The 21,954-nt window shown below is 54.0% G+C and overlaps 7 protein-coding genes across 7 annotated transcripts; 3 read left to right on the top strand and 4 right to left on the bottom strand.

The window, feature by feature from the left end:
- Positions 1–516: 516 nt before the first annotated feature.
- Positions 517–3,806, top strand: PG998_003558 (C6 finger domain-containing protein; the record flags this gene model as incomplete). The annotated part of the gene is made up of 6 exons (XM_066870376.1): positions 517–686; positions 743–1,776; positions 1,827–2,511; positions 2,560–2,622; positions 2,682–3,330; positions 3,432–3,806. 6 exons carry the CDS (start codon positions 517–519, stop codon positions 3,804–3,806), a joined length of 2,976 nt encoding a protein of 991 aa, XP_066734126.1.
- Positions 3,807–4,279: 473 nt separating this feature from the next.
- Positions 4,280–5,273, bottom strand: PG998_003557 (putative 20S proteasome subunit (alpha5); the record flags this gene model as incomplete). The annotated part of the gene is made up of 4 exons (XM_066870375.1): positions 4,280–4,453; positions 4,544–5,069; positions 5,156–5,168; positions 5,249–5,273. 4 exons carry the CDS (start codon positions 5,271–5,273, stop codon positions 4,280–4,282), a joined length of 738 nt encoding a protein of 245 aa, XP_066734125.1.
- Positions 5,274–5,802: 529 nt separating this feature from the next.
- On the top strand, positions 5,803–8,709 carry PG998_003556 (spindle pole body component alp4; the record flags this gene model as incomplete). Its single annotated transcript, XM_066870374.1, has 3 exons — positions 5,803–6,208; positions 6,271–8,225; positions 8,296–8,709. The coding sequence occupies 3 exons, from the start codon at positions 5,803–5,805 to the stop codon at positions 8,707–8,709; spliced, it is 2,775 nt and encodes a 924-aa protein (XP_066734124.1).
- A 327-nt stretch (positions 8,710–9,036) lies between these two features.
- On the bottom strand, positions 9,037–10,924 carry PG998_003555 (uncharacterized protein; the record flags this gene model as incomplete). The annotated part of the gene is made up of 4 exons (XM_066870373.1): positions 9,037–9,521; positions 9,576–9,709; positions 9,764–10,752; positions 10,841–10,924. 4 exons carry the CDS (start codon positions 10,922–10,924, stop codon positions 9,037–9,039), a joined length of 1,692 nt encoding a protein of 563 aa, XP_066734123.1.
- Positions 10,925–12,007: 1,083 nt separating this feature from the next.
- PG998_003554 (uncharacterized protein) lies at positions 12,008–13,571 on the top strand (the record flags this gene model as incomplete). Its single annotated transcript, XM_066870372.1, has 3 exons — positions 12,008–12,058; positions 12,121–12,200; positions 12,266–13,571. 3 exons carry the CDS (start codon positions 12,008–12,010, stop codon positions 13,569–13,571), a joined length of 1,437 nt encoding a protein of 478 aa, XP_066734122.1.
- Positions 13,572–13,974: 403 nt separating this feature from the next.
- PG998_003553 (uncharacterized protein) lies at positions 13,975–14,603 on the bottom strand (the record flags this gene model as incomplete). The annotated part of the gene is given in 2 exon segments (XM_066870371.1): positions 13,975–14,112; positions 14,130–14,603. The coding sequence occupies 2 exon segments, from the start codon at positions 14,601–14,603 to the stop codon at positions 13,975–13,977; spliced, it is 612 nt and encodes a 203-aa protein (XP_066734121.1).
- Positions 14,604–15,449: 846 nt separating this feature from the next.
- Positions 15,450–17,257, bottom strand: PG998_003552 (uncharacterized protein; the record flags this gene model as incomplete). Its single annotated transcript, XM_066870370.1, has 10 exons — positions 15,450–15,562; positions 15,609–15,622; positions 15,708–15,854; positions 15,921–16,014; positions 16,063–16,224; positions 16,285–16,466; positions 16,518–16,609; positions 16,842–17,003; positions 17,062–17,182; positions 17,241–17,257. The coding sequence occupies 10 exons, from the start codon at positions 17,255–17,257 to the stop codon at positions 15,450–15,452; spliced, it is 1,104 nt and encodes a 367-aa protein (XP_066734120.1).
- Between the last annotated feature and the right edge of the window lie 4,697 nt (positions 17,258–21,954).

The following is a 21,954-nucleotide window of genomic DNA, read 5'->3' as shown; positions in this document are numbered from 1 at the left end:
CTGAGTGCTGCTGCTTGGTTACACCGATCCTGTTTCAGTCCTCCACTTTAGCTACCTATCCTATATACAAGCAGATGTGTGGTCATCCGTCCCTCGATGCTCTGGTCTGCTCCAGGTGGTTTTCATGTCCTCGCTGTTGCTTCCCAACCGCTCAGTAACCTGAGTACTCGCACGTACGACGGCGGAAATTATTGGGCCTTCTTGTCTTGCCTCACACTCTCTCGCTGCCCTGTCTCGGCCAAGCGCTGGGCAAATATTGCCATTGTGCTTGTCGAATCTCAAGGTACCGTGCACCGGGCTGCGCTGTTGCAATCAAGGGTTGAGCCGACTTCTAGGGGCCGTGGTCTTTACCTTCGCCAAAATTCTCCATCCGCAAAAAGCGACACAGCCCACACGGGGCCAGTGGTCCCAGTAGGCCATGTGGACGGCTTGTGACTTTGACAGCTAGGCGGCAAGAAAGCTAGAAATTCACCATTTACACTTGATCCAGGCGTCCATAACTCCTTTCTCCCAAACATGGAATCCGCGGAAATAGAGCCCCAGGCCAGTACGGCGGCGCGGCCCCATTCCCGCGACCCGTCTCCTACCCGGGACCAGGGCGACGAGGATTCGGGGCCCAAGAAGTCGGCAGTGAGGAAACGAACGAAGACGGGCTGTCTCAGTATGTCCCATTGCGGTTGCTGCTTGTTGCTGCACCATGTCCACAGTCTATAACGATGACGCCGTGCGTATTCTGACCAAGCACACTAGCATGTCGCAAGCGCCGAATCAAATGTGACGAAGGGAGGCCAACCTGCAATAACTGCATCAAATCCAAAAGGCAATGCGAAGGCTACAACCAGCGAGTCATATTCAAAGATCCTCTCGGTGCTTTTGCCCCGTTTGGCCCTCTGGTTTATCCCCAACCTTCACCCCAGGCACTCGTCCGCGAACAGCAACTCTCGGCAGCCCAGAAATCCAATGCCCAATCACTTCAAATCATCGCCCCAAAGCCGCCGCCGCTAGGGTACCATCCTGGCGTCCTGTCTCCTTTCGATCATGTCTATAATGCGCCGCTAAATCATATGCCCCTGCAGTCGCCGCCTCTAGGCTATGATCCAAACTTGTGTGGTTTTCAGCAACCTCCGTCAGCCACCGCTCAGTATCCGTATCTCTCACCAGAACCCGATAATGCGTTCCCCCAGAACCATTGGAGACAAGGGGCACCCCCGGACCAACGAATGCCACCACAAGTTGCGCCGCAACTAGGCTTCTCTCCATTGTCGCCTGCCGAATATGGTGCTCAACCTCACGCCAATGTTTCGCCACCCGCGCCGCAATACGTGAACGCTCCTCTGAATGCCGGGATTCCCATGCAGTTGGAGAGTGAGCTATCGGATGACGCTGAAATCCCCGTCATTGGGCGCCAAGTCCCTCCAACCGACGACGATGCTTTGATGGGTGACTCGGACGAAGAAGGCCATGTAGCCAAATACAATAAGGCCATCGAGCTGAACCAATTAGGGATGATAGCCGCCCAGAGAGCTAGTGGTCGATTTGATATGTTTGGGACACAACCCAGAACGTTCTCAGGCTACGCTGACTCCGGCGTGCTCGTCTCGTATGAACCAGATCCATCCAAGTCTCCTCTCAACGACCCGAAGATTGCCGCGGTGTTTTTCCACTTCGTCAACGTAACTGGACCAAGCATCTCAATATATGAGCGTCACTCCTTTGACGCTACACTGGCGAGTCTGCAGGGGCTAAATGTGCAGGCACGCCAGCATATATGGGCCTGTAAGCTGGCCAATACTACTGAAATAGACGCAAGGCTGACCAGTCCGCAGACAAATTCCCCCTCATGGCCTTTAGCCACCCTGCTCTCCTCCAGGCTATGCTTGCTCTAGGCAGCCTCCAGATCGCAAAACTACAGCAAGTACCACAGACTGCGTCTTTGAAGCACTATCATCTCTCTCTCCGGCGCGTGGCACGCAACATCGGGCGTCCCGGGAGACGTAACCAGCCCTCCAATCTCGCGGCAACGTTGCTCTTAGCCTATTACGAGGTGTGGAATTCCGATCATGAGAAATGGAGTAAGCATCTTCTTGGCGCTCGGTGGATTATCAGAGATATTCCTTTCCGAAGCCTGACCAGGTCCATCATGATAATGAAGCGGAGGCGTCGACAGCGAGCAGCAGCCCAACACAGCCAACAGCAGGAATCGGCGGATCTGGGTTACGATGAAGTTTTCGGTGTCTTTGACCCCCTGTCCAGTCAAGCGCAGGAACAGGTAGACCCTATGTATCGAGACTGGGATCAACTCGATGCCCAACTGCTCACCGAGCTTACCGGCAAGCACACGACGTTTGACGAGCTAGGCATCGGCCCCGAAACACCGCCATCTAGTAAATTTACGTACAGGGAACATGTAACCGAGAAGGATGTGGAGGATTACGAGAAAATGAGCGATCTATACTGGTGGTACTGTAAGATGGATATTTATCAACATATCCTCGGCGGGACAAAGCTATTGTAAGAAGGGATTCTTACACATGCCGGATCGTGCTAACATTTGAATAGCATGGACTATGACCACTGGTTGCAATGTCCTCCACGGGCACCGATGGGCCGATTAGATGCAATGTAAGTCGCTTGGTCTCCACCGCAGATTATTAGGGGCTCGGCTGACTTAAGCCATCAAGCTATGGCACCTATGATCACTTGATGTTACTCCTTGGGCGTTTAGCTAGTTTCGCCTCCGGGGACATGGCACGGAAACGTAAAGTATTCAGCTTGAGAGGCACTTTTGGCGGCAGCGGAGCGCCACCTGGCACCTTTCCCGGCATGATGCCCTCTTCTGGGCGTGTGCCTATGCCCATGGGGTTCAGCCCACCAAGGGAACACCCCTCGCCATCTTCGGACACACTGGAGGACGCCGATCTCGAAGAACTGACCAACGCGGCGCTCCAGGAATGGGCCTCTATCAGACATGCCTTTGAGGTTATCCAAGAACAATTCGGCCCCGAGTTTGCGCAGCTGGACGCAGACCTGGCGCCCCCGATTTCAACCCCTTTTGGCCCTGCCGCACAATATAGAACATATGGTGTTGCGGGAATCTGGCTCAATTATTATATGGGGCTCATCATACTTTACAGATCCCACCCTGAGATGCCACCCGTTGCCATGATGGCGGCTGGGATGAGTGCGCATCAGACAACGGGCTATGCGATAGAGATTGGCAGGATCGCTGCTGGACTTGATGAAGGTACTGAGCAAAAGTCAGCTGTCAGTACCCTGATAGGAGCTGCTTTTATTGAAAGTTCGTTCCCCACGTTTGTGGCCGCTGTGCAAGTAGGTCTTCCCTCCTCCTCCTTTCCCTCTCAATGCAACTACGTACATAGCGCCAATGGTGGTAAAAATGCTGAGATTGACAATTGCGGCATTCCCTTTAGTTTCAGTCGGAAGCCCAAAGACACTGGCTCGTCCGCCGCATGCACGACATTGCTCGACTGACGGGATGGCAGTCGGCGCGTCAAATTGCGACCGGCTGCGAATCAGCCTGGATCAAAGCCGGCCAGATGGGCCGCGGCCCTCCGTACGAACCGCCTGCCAACTTCGACCGGTCGGACCCCAGTGTCGGTGCGCCCTCGATTTGGGGCCAGCCACGTAGCATTCAGACCCGGATACAGGAGGTCAGCGCCGACGAAAGCAACAAGTTGGTCCTGGCCAAGAGCGAACGAGCGTTCTATGCCCTTGGCTTACTGGGCGTGGAAGATGAGCTCGACAAACTGGATCTCGTCGATACTGAGGATAAGGGGTCGAAGTAGGCGACGGAGCCGCTGTCACTTGTCATTCTCAGGGTCGGTAGGGTGGTTTCGGGCCGGAGCGGGGCTACGGAATACATCACAGTTAACTCCGGGTTCAACGAATGGAGTGCTGTTTGATAGATAACTTGGATGGTCATTCAGGACCATGTAGTACGGAGAGTCTGTCTAGAAAAAGCTTGATGGACCAGGCCTTGTTTGGAAGCGCCAGGCGTATCAACAGCTGTCCCGAACCGGACCGGAACGTGATGGTGTTTTGATAGCTCATTGGTCAGTACACTAATGATACATAATCATGATGAGGCTGGCATGTCTTCATGCACTGCAGCAGTGCCCGGCGCCAATGATTTAGCATCCGGGGGTGCCCATCTCCTTCTAGATTTTATCTTCTTGGATGCCACCCGTTTATCTGACACGACACCTGATAGGCAGAAGACATCCCATGGATGTGCGAGCTTTGAGGGCTAGAATGTCGTCTAGTTAGCGGGGAGCCGTGCGACGACCTCAGCCATCTCCTCATCCGTGTATATTCTGAAACCACGCTCCTTCGTCACGCTTGCCAGTTGCACGTTTTTGGCATCCAGCTTCTCTTCCATCACCTGCTTCAATGTCTTCAGAACTAATGTCTCGGCGTCAATAATCGTGAGAGACTATTGCAAAAGGTTCGTTAGCACCGTATGTGTCCGTAATCAAGCGGTGAATATCCATAATTGGCCTCCCAAAAAATGAGGTCTTCTTACCTTGTGATATTCGTTCTGCAGCTCGGCCTGAGCACCCTCGCTTCCGGATCCGATGGCCTTCGCGTCGTAGCGGTAAAAGGTGCCGCTGGGCTCAGCGTGGTAGAGCTGGGGGCCGTCCTCGTCGTAGCCGGCGATGAGCAGGGCGACGCCGAAGGGGCGGGACATGATGCTCTCCTCGCCGTCGGCGCTCTCGCCGAAGCGCAGGGCCAGATCGCAGATGGCCTGGGTGCAGCTCTCGACGCGCAGGGGCTCGTTGTAATTGAAGGCGTGGCTCTGCGACTCGACGCGGGCGTGCTCGACCATGCTGCGAGCGTCGGCCTGCAGACCACTCATGGCGCAGCCGATGTGGCGGTCGATCTCGACAATCTTCTCGACCGACGACGTCTCCAGCAGGGTCGAGGTCACCCGCTTCTCCACGCCCAGCACGACGCCCTCCGACGTCGCCACGCCGATGGCTGTGCTGCCCAGCTTGATGGCCTCGAGCGAGTATTCGACCTGGAAGAGGCGGCCTTCGGGGGAGAAGGTGCTACACGGGAGCAAGGCGGGGTTAGCAATTTTCGGGGACGTGGGTGCACGTTATCAGTCTTGCGAGGCAGTGGGTAGGCTACGTACTTGATGCCCCGATCTGATGGTTTGGTGATGTTAGGTTAGCTTTTGTTTATGACCCCTCCAAGGCGAGACCTGGCGGTTAGAGAGAGAGCGTACCGTATTCAGATCTTGCCATAAACATCTTGGCGGTTTCTGGGTATGTTGACGTCGGGCGTGTGGGGAGATGTGATGCTGTTTGGGTTGTTTGCGCGGGCGATGGGCGATGATGGTTGACGTTGGGAAGGCGGATGAATGGCGGGCGGGAGCTTCTGGAGCTCTCTCGGGTTCAAGGCTACGACTCTACTGACGAAGCTCCAGATGCCAGGTTTAGGTACTTCTCTTAGGCACGTAGTCGCTTGGCGCAGGGCAATGGCGCTAAAAACAGAGCCTCTGCCGAAGTAATAGCGGATCTGCCCCCCGTCCCCCCAAACATGGACTGATCAATCAATTGATTGAATCGACGAAACAATACGCGACGCGGTTTCTTGCCCGATGCAGCTTAATTGGCTGCCCAAGTCAACTAACTCGTCAATCAGGAAGAAAGTCAACAACCCGCCCGCCGACAACCTCCATAATCCTCTGCCGCGCTTCTTTCCGTCGGTGCCTCTGGCGCAACACCCCGGCGTCGCAATTCCGCACCCTCTGCTTCCCAATGTCGCCGCAACACCAACATGTCATCCAGAGTCCCCAATTATGCGGACAGGCGCAGTAATGGCAACCCCAACGACAATGCGAACGCGACCTCATCGAGACCCCGCATGACATCGGGGCATAGCTTCAAAACCGAACATCGCGAATCGCGGAGCGGCCCCTCACCACAGCCTGGCGGTTCTTTCACTAGCACCGCCCATAAAAGGTCAGCTTCCGGCAACCCTCGCCCAGCTAGCAGAAGCACTGAGGACCGAAGGACGGAGCGCGCAACCATTACCACGAGGGAGAAGCTCGTGTCGCGAACCAAGAGCCCCGAGAGACGGTCCAGGGACAGCGGCCCGTCCGAGAGATGGAAGACGAAGGAGCCGTCGCGGCATCGCCCCGCCGAGTCAAAGCACAGAGAGATACCCCTTGAGGCTATTCCAAGTAGGTACATTCAGGTCTTCATTGCTTAGCGACCATGTAGTCTAATGCAAGTCCGTATTTAGAAGTATGGGAACCCGTCGCCTCTCTGTCCAAGCCCTCGACTGCGCCGTTAGCGCGCCGTATAGCCGTGCCTCCATTGGCATCCGAAATGCCCATGGCTTTGCAACCGCAGGCCTTACACCAGCTGTCTCTCGAGGCCCAGGAAGCCGCCATCATCGAGGACCTGTTGTTCGTGTTCATGGGCTATGAGGGTCAATATATTCGCTTCTCCTATGCCTACAATCCGAGCGAGGAGCGAGACCAGCTGACCGGGCCGACGTATAAAATATCCGCCGGGTTAGATCCAAGCTTGGAGGACCTCACGCAGTCCATGCTGAAGATGGCGACACATTACACGGCTTTAGGTCACTTTGTTGATGTCCAAAGTCGCGAAGAGTTTGGTGCGGTGAACCACGCACTATGCGCGGCTATTAGGAAGTACCTGCATGAATACTTGATCATGGTTGCTCAATTAGAGACTCAGTTTCTCACAAACGACTCTTTCACGTTACACGTTTTGAATATACACACCCTACCCACCTCCCAGATCATGGCCCAGCTTTACTTCCTGGCACGCGAGTTCCTGAAGAAGAACGGCATGCTTGACGACGAGAGTGAAGAAGAATCCGATCCCGAGGATATCGATCAAATCCTCGAGAACCTGAAAAAAGGGGGCGATATCATTCCGGGGAATGTGACTGGGCGGAAAGTGTGCAAGGGCGGCGTAGTGCTCGCCATGATTACAAAAAGGCTCGAGACTATGTCGGGCGACCCAGCAGCTCGCTCATTGCTAACGTCGTTGCTGCGCGATGCAAGCCGGCCATATATGGCTATGCTGAACGAGTGGCTACACCACGGTGGCATCAACGATCCCCATGGGGAATTCCTGATCAAGGAGCAGAAGAGCATTACCCGAGAAGAGCTGGATAAGGATTATACTGACGATTATTGGGAGCGTCGATACACGTTGCAGCGCGAACAGGATATTCCCCTGCAGCTGGTTGGGGTAAGAGACAAAGTGCTTCTCGCCGGCAAATACCTAAACGTGGTCCGAGAATGCGGAGGAGTCGACATTAGCAAGGTCGCCCAAGATGTTCCAGTGACGTTTGACGATTCTCGGTTCCTAGAGAACGTCAACAACGCATATGCCTACGCCAACGAATCCCTCATGAAGTTACTCCTGACGACACATGCCCTGCCGGCACGGCTTCGCTCACTAAAACACTATTTTTTCCTCGACCCGTCAGATTACTTCACTTACTTCCTGGAACTTGGATCATCCGAGCTGCGAAAGCCAGTCAAGTCCGTTAACACCGTCAAACTACAATCGCTACTGGATATCGTCCTACGTCAGCCCGGAACAATCGTGTCATTGGACCCTTTCAAGGAGGATGTTCACGTGGACATGAACGAAATCAGTCTCATAAAGATGTTGCAACGCGTTGTCAACATTACAGGCATGGAGCAGGGCGAGGTGTTGCAACCTTCTAGCGCACAGTCCCTGGAAGCGGAAAAGAACGCCAACGGCTTCACGTCTCTGGAGCTCAACTATAGCGTCCCGTTTCCCGTCTCTCTAGTTATCAGCCGGAAGACGATATGGCGTTACCAAGCTCTCTTCCGGTACCTCCTGTCCCTGCGCCATCTTGAATCCCAATTGTGCTCGACATGGCAGACGCACAACAATGCCATCGTGTGGTGCCACAGGTCGTCGGCCCGCAGGATAGAAATCTGGAAGCGGCGGGTATGGACGTTGCGTGCCCGCATGATCGTATTTGTACAGCAGCTGTTGTACTTTTGTACACTGGAGGTGATCGAACCGAACTGGCAAGCTCTAATGTCGCGGCTCAAGACGAAGGACGGTAGTCTCGAGGGATCAGGCAAACCTGATCGCACAGTGGATGAGCTGATGCAAGACCATGTGGACTTTTTAGATACCTGCTTGAAGGGTTGCATGCTTACCAATAGCAGGCTAATCAGGGTATGTTAGCCGGGCCTTCTCCTTGCCATTTGCGAATATGCGTGTGCTGACCTTACACTGCCATATTTAGATCCACTCGAAGCTCATGCAGACCTGTACTCTGTTCGCTGCATACTCCAACTGGTTGTCGAGGGAACTCGAGAAGTCAGACCCAGATCTCGTGGGTAACATCAAGCCGCCAAACATGAGCGACGAGCAATGGCGGCGCTTCCAAGCCTTGAAACCACAACAAAAGTCACACAACGACAGCATGGCGTCTAACAAATCCATGCTGGACGAGGAGTCTCGGGTTAACAACCTGTTTGAGATTCTCAAAAAGTACGAGACCAACTTCAGTCGGCATCTGCAGATTCTGCTCGATGCTCTGAACCACTATGCCGCCACGGAGACGGTGGTGCTGCTCAGTCTCTGCGCCAGACTCGCCACGGCGAACCAGGGCACCGAGTATTCCGGCTTGAGGCACGATGAGGATATTGCTGGTTGAAACAGGTCAAACATGGCCAATTAGAGTAAGTAGTTGATTGACAGTTGATCGATGGTTTGAGGAGGTATTAAGGGTGAGAAATAGAGGAAGGACTTTGTGTCTAATGTTTGAGAGAGAAAAGATACCACATTCAATTCGTTCGGTCTTTCTGCTCGTCTGTCACTTGATGAGCTAAGTCAAGATGTGTCCGAGACACAATTGCTCTTGGGTCAACGAAACCGTACAATTAATGAAAATATTTCTAAAAGTCGCTTGCTGTACCTATCTAAGTCTACCAGAACCGTATATAACAAAAATCTATAGTTGCCAAGGTTCCTGTGATAATCTTTAGTCCTCGCCACGCGCCAACTTGGCACTCTCCTTTTGCCGCTCCTGTCGCTGATGCCATATCACCCACAGCGTCACCACGATACCCACGGCGCAGGCGCACAACGTCACCATATAGGCTGTCCAGTAACAGTTGATGCCATCTTCGCAAGTCCGGCTTCCGTTAGGCTCCACGACCGAGTGCGCGTCGAACACGGCACCGTAGAACAGGTTGAAGATGTTGCTGCTGACGACCGGCGACAATGTCATGTAGCCCCAGTTCTGGCTCAGGCCATGGATACCGAAAGATTCGGCCACAATGGAAGGGAATACGCCAAAGAGGAAGCCGTATCCCAGGCCGCTGAAACCTGAAACCAGGCCCAGCATGTGAGGATTAACAATTTTCAATGCACAGATCTGTGCCACGGCAAATATGCCGCTTGCTATGACGAGGCACCATACGCGACTGGCATGGAGCAGTTTGACCAGCAAATCCGAGCCCATACCTATAACAAATCAGAAATATTCATACTACCCGACTGTAAAAAAATTGGACTTACCACTCAATAACCTTCCCGCGAAACTGCCGATAGAAAGAATGGAGACGTGCATCTGCTGACGTAGGACGAGTGTCTTGTCGTCGATAGAGTCGTCGTAGTGCTTCCACAAGGCTGTCACGTCGTTACCGATATTGCTGTGTCTGTGGTTAGCGCCTATCTGGTACATGGGGGTGTCTGGTGGTGCTTACTTGATGGTCATGAGACCGATACCCGATAGAATGGCCATAATAATCCACAATTGCCAGAACTCCAAGTTCTTCAATAACGCCCAGCCGCGAATATCTACACGATGAGAACGATCCAAATCAATACTGCTCTGCACAAATACTTCACCAGGTAGCGACGACGACGAGGTCGACCGAGATATGAGAGAAGACGTCTCATCCACCTCCTCAACCTCATCTCGACCCCCTTTTGCTGGGGCGGTCTCCGCCTCTAGATCAACCGCTGGGTTGCTTGGGGATTCATGATCCGGAGCCAGGTCGTCGTCGTCGTCGTCGTTTGAGGTTGCATTTTCATGTATCGTTGTATTATTAGATGACGTACCAGGTTCTACGGAGTGGCCGTGGTGGAAAGCAGAGCGCCGGGTCTTGGATTCGTGCGACATGGTGCGGTGTAGGGTCTGCGAGTCGGACTGGCCTTCCTCGCCCGCGGCGACGGCTTGGTAATGCGGCGTATGGGGATAGACTCTCAGGAGGAAGAAGCCCACGAAGGTCATGGCGAATGTTCCATAGGCCAGGAGCATCAAGAAGCGGCTTGGGTCTCCGGGGAAGAAAATGGAGCCTACCAAGGCGAAGAAGAAGGCGGATAGGCCGAAGGCAGCGAGCGGGAACGCGGTTGCGGTACCTCGGTGGTGAGGCCAGTTCAGGGCCGAGGTCTTGACGGCCGCATTGAAGGCCATGCAACCCCCGAGGCCTGTTAGGTAGGAGAAGAAGCACATCAAAGGTACCGACCCATGGCCATCGCTATATGCCACATGTAGGGGGTAGTATCCGATGCCGAGTAGAAAGGAGCCTAGAACGACTGCCGGTCGCGGTCCTTTGCTGTCGATGAGCATCCCGATGGGCACGCCCATGGAGTACATGCCGAGGTTTCCAGCAAGCCCGATGACATTGCTTTCGGTCGCCGATAGGAGAAGACGGTCGGCGAATTGAGGCGCCCATGCCGAATAGACGTACTGTTGCCGAGTTCGGGTGATTAGTGAAGTGTTTTATTTGATTTGATGCGCGATCAATTCCGGGTTCCCGACCAGGGTGGAAGCTCACGTTTGTCCCACAAGCCAGGGAGATGATTGTCGCAGACACGCTAGACACGATGCGTGCCTGGTGAAGGTCCTTATCCAACGTCATGGTGGTGTCAAGTGCGGTATCGGACTATCGAGTCGACTCAGGGGATGGTGGGCGCGAAAGTAGGGGATTGGGCCAACGCTGGTGTGCTGCACAGGACCAGCATTTAAGGGTCAGTCATCGGAAAGGAAGAGTAGGCAATATGAAATGAGTGTGCTGAGGAGAATGAGACAAATGGAACAGGGCAGAGAAGGGAAAGTCTATGTATATGGAAGGAAGGTAGTTGGCAAATAGAGCATTGATGGACCCCCGAGCTGTACCTCGCATGTATGACGGGACGTATGCTTGCCTTATCAGAAAGTTATCTCCCCCCGTATCCCAGTATCCCAGTATCCCGCGGCATCGGGATGCCGTAGGCAGGCAGTAGGGAGTGGGCAGGGTGCCACCACTGAACTAATGTATGTATGTACGTATGTATGTACAGTGGTGGCCCCCACCCCTCTATGTACCCTCTGACCCCTGCCCAGCACCCTGCCCAGCACCCGGGGAAGTCGCCAATCGCGTGGAAATAGAGGGTCACTATCGCATCTACCATCCGTGTGTTTTGTGCTTCTTTACCACATGCAGCTTCATTGTCCTACTCTATACCTCTATTCCATTTGTTTCCTGGGCTGGTGAAGGGCTGCGCAAACTTGTAGTTGCTTTCTGCCAATTGTCTCGGCGCCAGGTGGCGGTGACCAGCGCTGATTGCTATTAGCAATGGGTTCCAGTAGATGCAGGCAACAGATTGTTTTTAAGATAGCACGTACGTACTGGAATCCGCTGCTGACGAATAGAGCTCTTGGCTCTGTCAGAGAATACAGATTGTACAAACATACATACTGCATAGAAGATAGTCCGTCAGTTAGTTGACGGCTTGTGACTGGCGCCCCACCTTTGCCAGCCGGTGCAGGTGACGACGTAATCTTGTAACCCATGGGGGGTGCACGGTTACTGCACGGTGTCAGTCTGCCGCATAATTCAGGCTTGCGACAGGCGCTTCTCCGATTGCCTACCCATCCAACAGAATAACAACGCCCTGCGATAATCATCCATTTCCATCAACACACCCCCTCACTTGGATACGAGACGGCCGACAAAAGCACGATGGGTGCTCTCCTATCAATTCCGCTGCTGGTAGTACCCAGCATGGGCACGGTAGGCCTGCCCCATGTCCACGCGCGTCGAGGGTCTATCTAACGCCGTCCTTTGCAATATAGCTCATGTCCTTCGCTGCCAGCTGCTGCGGTGCTGCCACATGCTCCATGGTATGCAGCGCATGCGGCAAGTGTGGTAACAGGTAAGAAGCTCTTTTGATAGTTATGGTGGTTGGTTTCGCGACAAGGCTGACCGACAGCTCGATAGTGTCGCCACTCGTCTCGCCTATGCCCTCATGCTTTTGGTCAACTCGATCGTGGCATGGATCATGCTCACGCCATGGGCCGTCGAAAAGCTGCAAAACCTCATGCTCGATTATGTCAAGATCAACTGCCCGAACGGAGAATGCTATGGACGGCTGGCTGTCCAACGAATCAACTTCGCCCTCGGCCTCTTCCATCTCATCTTTGCCGGCCTTCTCTTCGGCGTAAACAACACTAAGAACCCCCGGGCTGCCTTGCAAAATGGTTTCTGGGGCCCCAAGGTCATTGCATGGCTGGCTTTTGTCGTCCTCTCGTTCCTGATCCCCGACGAATTCTACATTTTCTGGGGCACTTACATCGGCTTCATCGGTGCTATGCTGTTTTTGATTCTCGGCTTGATCCTTCTGGTTGATCTGGCTCACACATGGGCCGAATACTGTCTGGAACAGATCGAAAATACGGATTCCAAAGGCTGGAGGATTGTTCTGATCGGATCCACTCTGAGCATGTACCTGGGATCTTTGGCCATGACCATCGTTCAGTACATCTTCTTTGCGTCCAGTGGATGTTCCATGAACCAAGCTGCCATCACTATCAACCTGATCATGTGGCTTGGGGTCTCCTTCATCTCGGTTCACCCTGCCATCCAGGAGCATAACCCAAAGGCTGGATTGGCACAGGCTGCCATGGTCGCTATTTATTGCACCTACCTCACCATGTCCGCCGTCTCGATGGAGCCTGACGATAAGCAGTGCAACCCCTTGATTCGCGGCCAGGCCTCTCGGTCAACCTCGGTAGTCATTGGTGCAATCGTCACTATGCTGACCGTAGCATACACCACTACCCGCGCAGCCACCCAGAGCCTAGGACTGGGAAACAACCGCGGTGGCATCAGACTGCCCGACGATGATGAGCATGACCTTGTCACGCAACAACCGGGCCGTCAGGACATGAGAAGGGAAGTACTGCGGCGAGCCGTGGAGGAAGGTAGTTTGCCTGCCGACGCTCTGCTGTCAGACGATGAGGATGAAGAGTCGAGTGGAAAGTCCTCGAGTGATGACGAGCGTGCAAGTACGCAGTACAACTACTCGGTGTTTCACATAATTTTCTTCTTGGCAACATGCTGGGTCGCGACCTTGCTCACCTCGACCTGGGGTGATGAGGAGATGGAGGCTGGCTACCTTGCCACAGTGGGACGAACGTACTGGGCTAGCTGGGTTAAGATTGTATGTGCTTGGATCTGCTATGCTATGTACACCTGGACCTTGGTAGCCCCTATTGTGCTACCTGAACGTTTCGAGCTTTCTTAGGCTTCAACAGGTCTTGGTATTTTCGGTGTGGAGTTACGGGGCATTGGGTCAAGTTTGAAAGATTGTGGGAGAGTTCCGTACCAACTTCATAGATACCATTCTGGGTCGTTTTTCCCTAAGTTAATGCGCATTGATTATCATTCCCGCGGTAGGGAGGGCACGCTTATTGATTGATTGATTTGTATGGGCCAATGATATCTACAACGTCTATGTGCATGCGCTTCACTGGCAGTTGCTATGGGGAGAGAGGAGGGGCAGGGTGTTCGTCAGGCCCTTTTGGTGATGTAGTGTCGCAGATCTATGATACAGATATACACACCGGAAGCACATTATGATATGTCTCCCGTTTCTTTTATACATTGAAGTTCGCCCGTCATCCAGACGCCAGATCTGTTGATTCCAATTACCCCACGACCTCCTTGACAATCTTTGCCAGCTCGGCCTTTTCCACATCCTTGCCCTCCAGGGGGCCGCCGGGACCCAACAGCTTCTTCATGACATTGCCCATCTGTGCTTTGCCGTTGGTGGCCTCGCCCCCTCGCTCGTCATGGCCGTGACCACGCCAGCGACGATGGTCCGCAGCTCGTCGGCGGTGACCTCCTGGACGCCGCTGTCGGCGGTGTACTGCTCGAGTATGTCGATCTGGGCCTGCTCCTTTTCGACAAGGTCCTCACGGCCCGCGGTCCGGAACTCTTCAACGGCGTCGCGCGAGGCTCGCGCCGTCTTGCGCAGGAGCGCCACCAGCTGCGCGTCCGTCGAGATCGGGGTCCCGGTCTTGGAGGCATTTAGCGTCGCCGACAGGACCGACCGCAGGACCGCCAGCCGTGCCACTTCCTTGGCCCGCATCGCCGTCTTCAGGTCCGTCCTCATCTTCTGCAGGAGCGGTGGGGGCGCCGGCTCGGAGGAGTACTGGCGGCGGCCACACAGCGGGGTCGTGGTGGTGGGCACGGCGAAGAATGGTCGGGCGGCGGCGGTGGTAAGCCTGGCCCGTACCAGGCCCAGGGGGAGCCGCATTGGTGCTTGGAATGCCATGTTGCTTATTACGTGGTTGAGGTCCTGCGGGCTGTGTGTCCGTTGTTGTGTGGCGCGGTGTTGACAGCGGGTGGGTGTGTGTTCGTGCTTGAGCTTTGAGCCTCCAGCTGCGAAGCTGCAATAAATTTTGGGGTGACACGGGCCCTTTGCCTACCCCTGTCAGCCCCACCATACAAACGTGGGTGTGTTGCCCCATAACTCGAAGTTGGGGGCGACAGCGTAGGGCTTAGTGAGTGGCATTAGTGACAGACATCAGTCTTGCCCGCAATCCGCAACCCGCAATCCGCAATCCGCAATCCTCGATCGTATCCTTCGTGCTCTACTTGCAACGCCGAAGTACTCATTCTGCCCCTCCCCCTGGGCTGGCGCTCAAAGGCTGGTCCTTGCATTGGGTTGCCTTGCATATTCGAGATGTGGGATGGGAAGTAGACAGCTCCACCCTCGGCCCCGAACCGTCATCACATGTGGGTGACCACCCGACACCCCCGGGAAGGCGTGGCCACCACCATTCAGCGAGGTTACGCAGGGAGTGGCTTCCACTTGGGCATTCCATTCGGCGGTTTCCTTCCAATGTACATTCTGCACCTTCCATATTAACCACGGCTACAAACCTTAACGCGACTTCGCGTATGCTGAGTCACCTTTGCTGGTTCTCCTTCTCGGTCTCGTAACCACCACCAACATCAATATTCATTATTAAGAGGTCATCTAAAGAGCTTTTAACGTAAATCGAAAGCCACGGGGACTCTGTCGGATCCCTTCGGGCCTCCGGGACGAATAAGATCCTACAGTCGTGATACACCGGCGAACCTGGCATCTGGGAAATATCTGTTACCTTGGAAAAGATTACTTGATGTCCCATCCAGCACTTTCCCAACGAAGGCTCCAGTCCCGCTTAGCGAGGCACCCGCTTGCCATTTCGCCCTTTCCTATGCCGACTAGAAGAGCTCTTGCTAGAACTGTGCCTGTGCGAGCTAGTCATTGCAGGCCCTGCGCGTTTCATACCCACAACGACGTATCTGACAGGCCATGTCAGTCTTGTATGGAATCGCCGATGCTCCCGCCTGGAGAGGTGGGAAGGTGGTTTGAGGGATGGTCACTTACGCTTTAAAGTACGGCTTGGATAACAGACCAGTCAGCAAAATTCGGTCGCCATGTTTGTTCAACTGGTCATATCTTACCTTCAACCCCAGGGCCGCGGCTTCCTGCCGTGCCTGTCCCACAAGTAGGTGGAATTCTTGAATCGTCATGCTTCGAGGATTAGTTTTCCGGCTTGATGGGAATGGGGCGAACACAGAATCAAGCACCACGACTTACTCTTGTATGGCTGTGCAAGGATACAAGGCAAGAGAGGATAGGAGTCTGCTGACATTCTCCTGGTTTGCGACACCGATGCCAAAATCCCTCTCATCTTGTTGTCTCGTTAGTGATAATTCCGAATTGCGGCCTTGGTACTTACTATGTGACCAGCCACACATCGGCAGGGTTATCTCTCTCATCTCCATCCTGGTGAAGCCGGCTTCCCTCATCCAGTGGTCTAGCTTCAGACCCGCGCGGGGGTCTTTTCCTGCCTGCCCCATTGCGCTTAGATAATGTCTCGACCAATGACTGAGAGCATGGTCTGTAATCGCGTGGGTTTGTTAGTCCTTCTTCAGTGGACTTCTTTGTGTATGAGACTGACTATCACTCAAGTGGCCACCGTCGGACTGGGCGTTGAAATATATCTCCACCATTTGAACCCAGCCTCCTGGGACGAGCACTCGATGCAGGTCGCGGAGATATTCTGGCCATCTTTCGGCGTCGATTCCTCCGGCAACCAATCTGCTGTGGACTAGGTCGAATGTGTTGTCGTGGTATGCCAGACTTCTCATGGTTAGCGCTCGCGCGGGTTGACGAAACACCTGAGAGACTTACCCTTCATTGAGGTCTGCCTGTTCCAGATGCAGATTTGCTGGATAGTAGCCGTACATTGGCATCATCTCCGTACTAACATCAACACCGTACACCTAAGGATCGGATCAACGTCAGGCAATCCTTCTGGCTCTATACATGCTTGTTCGAGTGCGATAACGTGGTCACCACCGTTACGGCGTTGGCGAACTCGACCGGCTAGACACACCCGGCCGAACATTCACCAGTGGCCACGGATTCGAAATTCGAAGTATAGCCATTTTCGACATGCGATCCAGGGGGCCACCGGGAAAGTATTACAAGACAGTGTAAGGGAACTAAACGTACCTGACACTGCGGTTCTCTCCTGGCAACTTCCACCGCCCAATTCGCAGTTCCCGTCCCGCAATCAAGCACTCTTCTCAAAGGAGTTATCTCTGGGAAAATGAGCCTATCGTCGAATACCAGAGAAAACATGTCGTGGGTCATTTGGAGCCGCTCAACTTCAACCTACCGCCAATTCGTGTTAGCAATCTGTCGTGCTATCCCAGGCAGCCTACGTTCCTACCTCGTCTATTGGAGCGAGATACGCATTGCTCGACAGTGATAGCTGATGATATTCTCTGCCATTGTACACGACGCGCACGAAATGTTCCTCGGGAAGGACAGGGAGCGCATTTTCTTCTTCCCTTGATCAGAGTCAGTTAGCTTCCTTTGAGGGTGAGAGATAGGAGTCCGTTCACTCACTCGTCCCACTCGGCCATATTTTCGTCACTGAGCCAAATGGCAAACACTTCCTGGTGGGGTTCCGCCCCTGATGTATGAGAACAACGACAATGATATTCCCTACCGGGCGCCTTCTTCCTCGGTGCTTGATTAGGTGTACTAGATGCTGGTAGTTCCTTTATGTTGACAACGTTAAGCAGCCCAGGCGTGACTATTATGGAGCAAGCAATGTCCAAATACTAATCAAGTTGGTGTTTGGTTGGACTTCGGGGAGGGTGTGAATGGTGTGGCCGATTGCTGTCGTATGCGCGTGGCCAATGAATGCCCTTCTCGTTTGCGAGGCTGGTTAACAACAAACTCGTGCTATTTGTCCGATAGAGGTCGCAGGCAAGGTGGTATTGGATATTGCAGCATGGATACGCCAAGTGTGCGGCCCCCAGGCGTAGCATATTTTTACAGGGTCGGAGTGGTCCTCGAGTCTTCGATATGGCCCTTTTCCCGAAGGCCATGGTCGAACATCAGCACGTTCTCTATGCGGCCAAGTGGATAGATGCAGGTCAAAGGCGGAACATGCTGGGTTTCTCATAAACCCGATCAGGAAGGCAATCTCAGCAGCAAAGGTGTACTACGTTGATCAGGTTAATTGAGCTAAAGAGCGAGACGAGACAGCTACTCGGGCCTGTACATGGGTGTTCGCCCTCCCGCCGCCTCGACGGCCAATCTCAGCTTGGCCGGCGGTCCTTCTGCCGTCTTCTCCCCAGGACGCAGGCTCCACTACATATCTTGTTACGAGCCCGCGCTGCATGGCGGCCGTGGTTTGTCTGAGAGGACGAGCCAACCAAACATTCTTCTAAGCTGAGGGGAAGGGGCCGTGAATGGCCCGTGGCGTCACGCTGCAGTGCAGTGCTCCATAGCACGGCGACGGTAAAGTGAGAAATGATCTGGCTGGCTGTTGCTTTTGCTTGGCATTGTTGACTTGCAGGGCCGAATATACTGTGCTTATTCGAAGGGGGAGGGGGCAGGAGAGGGGGGGTGCCCCAAACCCAAATATCTGGGTCTCCCGCGCTGGTACACGTTGTACAGTTCCGGCAGCATGGAAAGTGTCAAGCCACGGCCCAGGACACTGGAACCTGGGGGACTATGCTTAAATCCCCCAAGAGTATAGCACCCACCCATGCGAGAAGTCGCTTCTCGTTGCCCCAGCCCGGCCCCCAGCGACGTCTTCCATGTGCCGAGGGAATGACACGGTTGGTATGGCATTGGTACACGCATGTATGTATGGGAATGGCCCCCTATGCCTCGGCAATTGCGGGCCATGATGCTCTCAAGAGGCTTTTCAGTGGGCCGAATCCCGACAGGGTGAAATGACACGAGGTGCAGAGTATATGTATACGTACACGGTCATGTATCTGCACTCTAAATTGCAGACGTCTATTGTGGCGATATGATTTGCATACGCACGACCGGCGTCGGCGGCCTACACTGGAACGGATTTTGCCTCCGAAGATCTTCGCCGTGCACCGTGGCCGCCACTATGCACATGGTTTTGACCATGCGATAGAAAAGAAGATGGGAGGCAGCTGCATGTATGTATGTACATACATATGCCATATATGTAGACAGTCGGCCAGGCTAGCTCCCAGGAAACTGGATCTCGGAATTGATCTTCACTGACAGCCGGCCTCCCCGCCAGCCAGCGGTGAAGTTTGGTTGGCAGCGTAGCGTATAGGAAAGTTCCTTGGTAGATGGCAGACAGGGTTAGGCTACATGAGGTTAGCAGGATCCGAGGGAGGAGGAGCAGGAGGAGGGGCCAGTGGAGGGGACTTCTGGACAGAATTCTGGGGACACTACTGCCTGCTGCTCGGTGGAACCGACGGCACTGGTGGACCTGCAAGCATATCCACAACATGCTGTAAGTTGAAGTAATACTATCTGCACCGGCAAGTCTCACATGCGACAAGAAGTGCGAAGCAGAAGCAAGAAGAACACACAACATGGATCTACACTCACCACACACACGCACTCACACATGCACGCTGACTCAAATCTGTCTTAGCGGGGGAAGACGGGCAGAGAAAGCCAGCGAGGACGAGAGAGAGGTCGCATAACAGGCCTCGACATATAACACATGGTGGAATTCTCGCTATACATCTGTATAGCAGCCAGGTGTGCTGCTGGAGATATCCCGGTAGCTTACATCAGGTCCTATGCATTAGCGCCGGTTGCGTGCCATTCAATCGGGACCATCTTCCTCAGCCGTACGACACATCCAAACAGAAACCGAGATCGTCCGGCTGATGAAATGGTATCAGCTTGCTCAAACAAACCCCCGGCCAGATGATGACGGTTATGACGATGATGGGTATACGCCTAAGCGTGCTGCATGTCTGCTCTCTTTGGGAAAGGGCGAGGGCCTTAGTCATATTGTACACGCACACAGACAAACACGCCAAGTTGACCGACTCGAGGGAGAGCAACCAAGACCATCGAACGACGGGGCCGTCGACTATTAATAAAACCCGCCTGACCAATGACCAACTCATCTGACCCGGGCGGTCGGGTTTGCCAGCCGTTATATTTGCATGTCTGTTTGCTACCGATGGCTACACACCTCCCTCCTTCGTATCAGAGAACGGGAGGGATGACGAGAAAGCAAAAAAACGAGGATAGTGCATGAACCGTATACGTCCTTCGCCTATCTTCACCGCCGCAACGACTATGATGACTGTTCTTCCGGGCTCTAGTTGCTTCTTTTTCTGCTGTCTTTCGCGATGACCCCCAGGAGGTTAATGCAAGTACCGCCCAAGCTACCGACGATTTCTCATATTATGCAGCCGCGCCTCAATCATGCGTTGCATCCTGCAGTCCACGTTGCACAACAACCTCCATTGCAAAATGGTGACCCCCTCGTGTCGGGGGAAAGGATTGTCCTCTCTAGCTTGACCTGGAAAATGACTCAAGGCGGAGGGGGCAGCAAACCACTCGTAAGCCTAGCCGACCTGGCCGAGGAACCGGCTGCTGCAATGGGAACTCTTACATGGCTATGCTGCTGGCTATTATGTCGCTTCAAGTACGCGTGCGCGTACAGAACATAGGCCGCCCCCAAATCCGACCGCAACCCAGCACCGGGGAAGACCTCCCGCAAGACGACTTCAATGGCCAGTGCTAAGCTTACCCCCTTCTTCTTTGTACTCTTTACTTAGGTCTTTCTGCAGGTGATCGGGACGCCGGGCCCATGGCACCCAGGATAGAAGAACTACAACAGTATGACGGACGGACGCCATACGCTTTTTTCCCCTGGTCAAATCGCGCCCCCAATCTCAAGCCTCTCCGAGACTGGGAAGAGAAGTGAGCAGTCACGTAGCAATCGACCGAACGTCACAACCGAGGTAGGCGCAGCCGTGTGCCAGTGACAACGATGTGGAAATACCGCTGGCAGTAGAAAGAGAAAGCCCGAAAATTAAACAAAAACAAAAACAACAACGGCCAAAACAAAAAAGACATGTGAGAGGGGGAGCGAATCGTGTTGCAACAACATATCACGCCCCCAGTCCAATTCGGTGAGGGATGGGCTTTGGATTCGGCCAAGAGTCAGGACCTTGCTCCTTGGGCCTTCTAGGAGGTCCCAGTACTGGTCCCAGGTCCGTCCTGCCCACCCAACCCACCGATCATCACTTTCCGTTTGTGGCGTCGGGGATTAAATTCTGAGGGGGGCGGCGGCGCAGACGGGCGGTGTTGAGTTGCGTTGCGTTGCTGTGCTATAGGGCCGGCCCCTTCTGGCCCCCATGGGTCCTGCATATATTCTCGCTCGATGCGGCCGCTCTATTTGCTTTTGCTCTCGTCGACACCGTCCGCACTGCTTTTGCAACGGAATCTGTCGTTTTATATTCCATGGCCCCGAACGATACTCATAGCAGTCCAAACTACAAGGGGGTTTCGAATCCTTCGCGGCATTCCCGCGGCAGGGAATGCTGCGGCCGTGATACCACGACGGGCAATTGTTCTTATTCCCTGTAACGCGTGAATCATGTGGGTTGCGCTTTTCTTCTGTTCCCTCATCACTGTACCCCTTTTTTACACGCATACGCACACGCACTCCTTCCCTCGGCAGCCCCCTCTACTCTCCTCAACCGTCATCACCGGCGCTCTTGTATTGCCGATAGATGGTACCTGGAATAAGCTCGGACGGATTCCGGAGTGCCCGTTACCGCTGCAGCCTACCTCGGCCTGCAGCAGTTGGGCCTCACCTCACTCCCATGGGAGCTGAAGCACCGCCGGCAGACGTATAGGCTTCGTCTATCTTCGCCACGCTGGTGAATAATTGTACTTCGGTTGTGGTTAGGGGTGAGCAGGTAAATAAGTATTCAAGGTTTGATGATGCTATGGTTCGTTGATTGTCCAAGGCGGGTGAGAGGGTGACAGCTAAGGTACGACAGGTTGATATACAAATGGAGGATTCACAAGCGGGCAAACCTATCACTGCTGCGTGTTCAGCTCCGCATCATGTCTCATTAGATTATAGACTGATTAACTCGGGCTTCGAAGCCTTCGGTCAACAGGGCTACCCCTGAGCCCATTTGACCTTGTCCTCTCGGGCGGCTGCTCTCCTACCTAGCCATTTGGTGGTTTGTGTCTCGCGGAATCACATGCATACACCACAAATCACATTACATGCCAATGCCATGGTTTGAAAGCCCTGATGCAGAATGGTATGCCAGCAAGGACTGGACGGGTT

Source organism: Apiospora kogelbergensis (assembly GCF_038363985.1).
Source record: "Apiospora kogelbergensis strain CBS 113332 chromosome Unknown utg000002l_segment0_segment0, whole genome shotgun sequence".
In the NCBI taxonomy this organism is placed as follows: Eukaryota; Fungi; Ascomycota; class Sordariomycetes; order Amphisphaeriales; family Apiosporaceae; genus Apiospora; species Apiospora kogelbergensis.
Note: the sequence above shows the minus strand (reverse complement) of the source record. Positions and strands in the feature narration are given on the sequence as shown.